Below are 2,622 nucleotides of genomic sequence, written 5' to 3' on the forward strand. Positions count from 1 at the left end.
AGAGAGAGAGAGAGTGTGTAGGAGTATTTCCTGGGAAACCTTCGCCTTCAACTAGAGCTCAACACTTAATGATAGTGATTATAAAAATAGTAATAATAATAATAATAATAATAATAATAATAATGATAATAATAATAATAATAATAATAATAATAATAATAATAATAGTAGTAGTAGCAATAAGAAATTATTATTATTATTGTTATATTATTATTATTATTATTATTATTATTATTATTATTATTATTATTATTATATCTATTTTTTTAAAGATTTTTAAATGGTAGTAGTAGTAGTAGTAGTAGTAGTAGTAGCAGCAGTAGTAGTAGTAGTAGTAGTAGTAGTAGCAGCAGTATTAGTACTCTAGTAGGAAGTAGGATAAAAACAGTAGTAGTGGTGGTGGCGGCGGGGGCAGTTATAGCAGTAATGGCAAGCATAACCTCTACTTCGTGTCATATTCTATCATTTTTTAAATTTTTTTATGTGTAGCTTCTTATCTCTACCCTGTGCCAGTGGCGCAAACTACTCTGCTCTCCATTACGTAGTAATTTGTTGGTAAATTTTGATACAATTGCGTACTTTATCTTTTTTTTTCAGTACAGCTCCAATATCTTTCCTTGTGAAATGATGCTCCTCAGTCCCAAAACTTGACTTCATTGCCATGAAAATGTAAAATAGACTGGGTGGTATTATAATTATAAAGTAGGTGTATTTCTAGTCTTTATTTTTCTTTGATCAGATGCTTTTGTGTAGTGGCAGGACAGTCAAGGCCAACAAAAATCTGATTGGGCCTCGGTGATCATCTTGTCCTGAACAGAGAGGAAAAAAAAAAAAAAAATGAACTGCGTGTTTTTGAGTGTCCTGAAAGAGATTCGATCTCCAGTGAAAGCCTCGCACGACCAATTCCCACCTTCAGATTAATTTCTGTATTTCCATGTTACTTCAAGACAAAATATACAAGGCATTTGTATATTTTGATGTTTATACTTTTAATTTTGTGTATATTAATTTTATCCATTTATCTATTATAGTAGAGCCAGTAGGGTTCTGCTACGCTGTAAGTGATTTCGTATGGTGGTAGGAAGGTGACTCCTCAACTCGATCTTACAGGTGTATTTGTAACCAGATAAGACATGTCAGCCTTTCACCAAAAGGCATGGTGCCTAACTTTCCAACTCCTTAACTGACTCTAAGGCTTGCCTCTCTATCCAAATGGTAAACCTCAAGAGTGACATGAGGCGTCCCTTAACCAATAGTAAGGAAGGAAAGAACTAGTTCACATTAATTAAGTAAGGAATGGTGAAGATAAAAAAAAAAAAAAAAAAAAAAAACATGATGGTACAAATTAATGCAAAGAAAGGACTTGAGAAGAGCAAGCACAGGATACCTGTGGGAGATAAGAAAAAAAAAAAGGTGGTCAGATGACCACAGACGTGTGAGATGTGCAGATCAACCATGAGTTGGGTGCTGAGGATTTTTATCTCCCACAACAGGCCTCTGAGGTACCAAGACAATCCTATGGATTTATATTAAGTGAGGATATCAGGATATCATGGGATGCAAGGTCTCTTCTAAAAGAGATAGCTGATTAAACATTCTTCAATCATTATTCAGTCTGGCACTAAGTTTCCAGGTACAGAAGGAGAGGTAGTGCTGCCTCATCAGTTTAAGAACCTTGCTCTGGGAGGCATCCTTTTGCAAAGAGCGAGAACGCTGTCTAGACGGAACTGAAAAAGAATCCTCTCTTTCAATGATGTGGTGTTTTGTATCCATTAATGCAATTATCCTGGAGATAGTCTGGAGTTCGTTCGTTACTTCTGCGCATAATCTGAAATAAGACTGCATATACAGGATGTAACACGAGTTTCTGTGGATATTGACATAAGTGAAAGTACAAGTTATTCTAAGTGAAAAATGGTCTATGCACATGTGCATTTTGAGGCCTTGATTAGCTGTGGTATGGAATTCAAGTGTGGCCTGATGACAAATACAACGGCCTGGCCAGATGGGTATCCATGGCGGGATGTGTAGACCTGAATGTCTGCCAATGAAATTGTGAATAATTCGGTCATGATTTCTACGAGGTTTGGAGCTTTACAGTATCCCATGACAAGAAGAGTGTCAACAACGGACTGATACTGATTACCAATAGATATTACACAATGGCATTATGGATGTAATAAGAGACAAATAGAATAATAGACTGCGTGGCAACACACCTGCACAGGCAGGGAGAGGGAAGAAGGCTAGAAGCAAATTAGCTGAATGTTAGTCAGTCACACACAGTTTCCCTCTAAGACTGTGACAATGGATATGTTCAGATTGTATTTGCATAACTTAAAGTAATGTGGAGTGTGTGGAAACGGTGTTTCTCCACAATGGTTACCTGGCCACCTGGCCAGGTAACCATTGTGTTGTTCTGTTGTCACCATTGTGTTGTTCATTGTGTTGTTCTGTTGCCAGGCCACTGGAATTTCATACCATGGCTAAACAAGGCCTCCTCATTATTAAAGCCCTATTCGTAACAGTGTGTGTATATATATATATATATATATATATATATATATATATATATATATATATATATATATATATATATATATATATACACTGTTACGAATA

General features: G+C 35.8%; 1 protein-coding gene across 1 annotated transcript in view; it reads left to right on the plus strand.

Moving 5' to 3' along the window:
• Positions 1–1,592, plus strand: part of LOC135107028 (uncharacterized) — a 10,585-nt gene extending 8,993 nt beyond the window's left edge. Inside the window, exon 4 of the mRNA XM_064016602.1 lies at positions 1,494–1,592. Coding sequence (XP_063872672.1) covers positions 1,494–1,592 — 99 coding nt within the window. The remainder of the gene's footprint in view (positions 1–1,493) is intronic.
• Positions 1,593–2,622: the final 1,030 nt, after the last annotated feature.

Source organism: Scylla paramamosain, chromosome 2 (genome assembly GCF_035594125.1).
Source record: "Scylla paramamosain isolate STU-SP2022 chromosome 2, ASM3559412v1, whole genome shotgun sequence".
Lineage (NCBI taxonomy): Eukaryota > Metazoa > Arthropoda > Malacostraca > Decapoda > Portunidae > Scylla > Scylla paramamosain.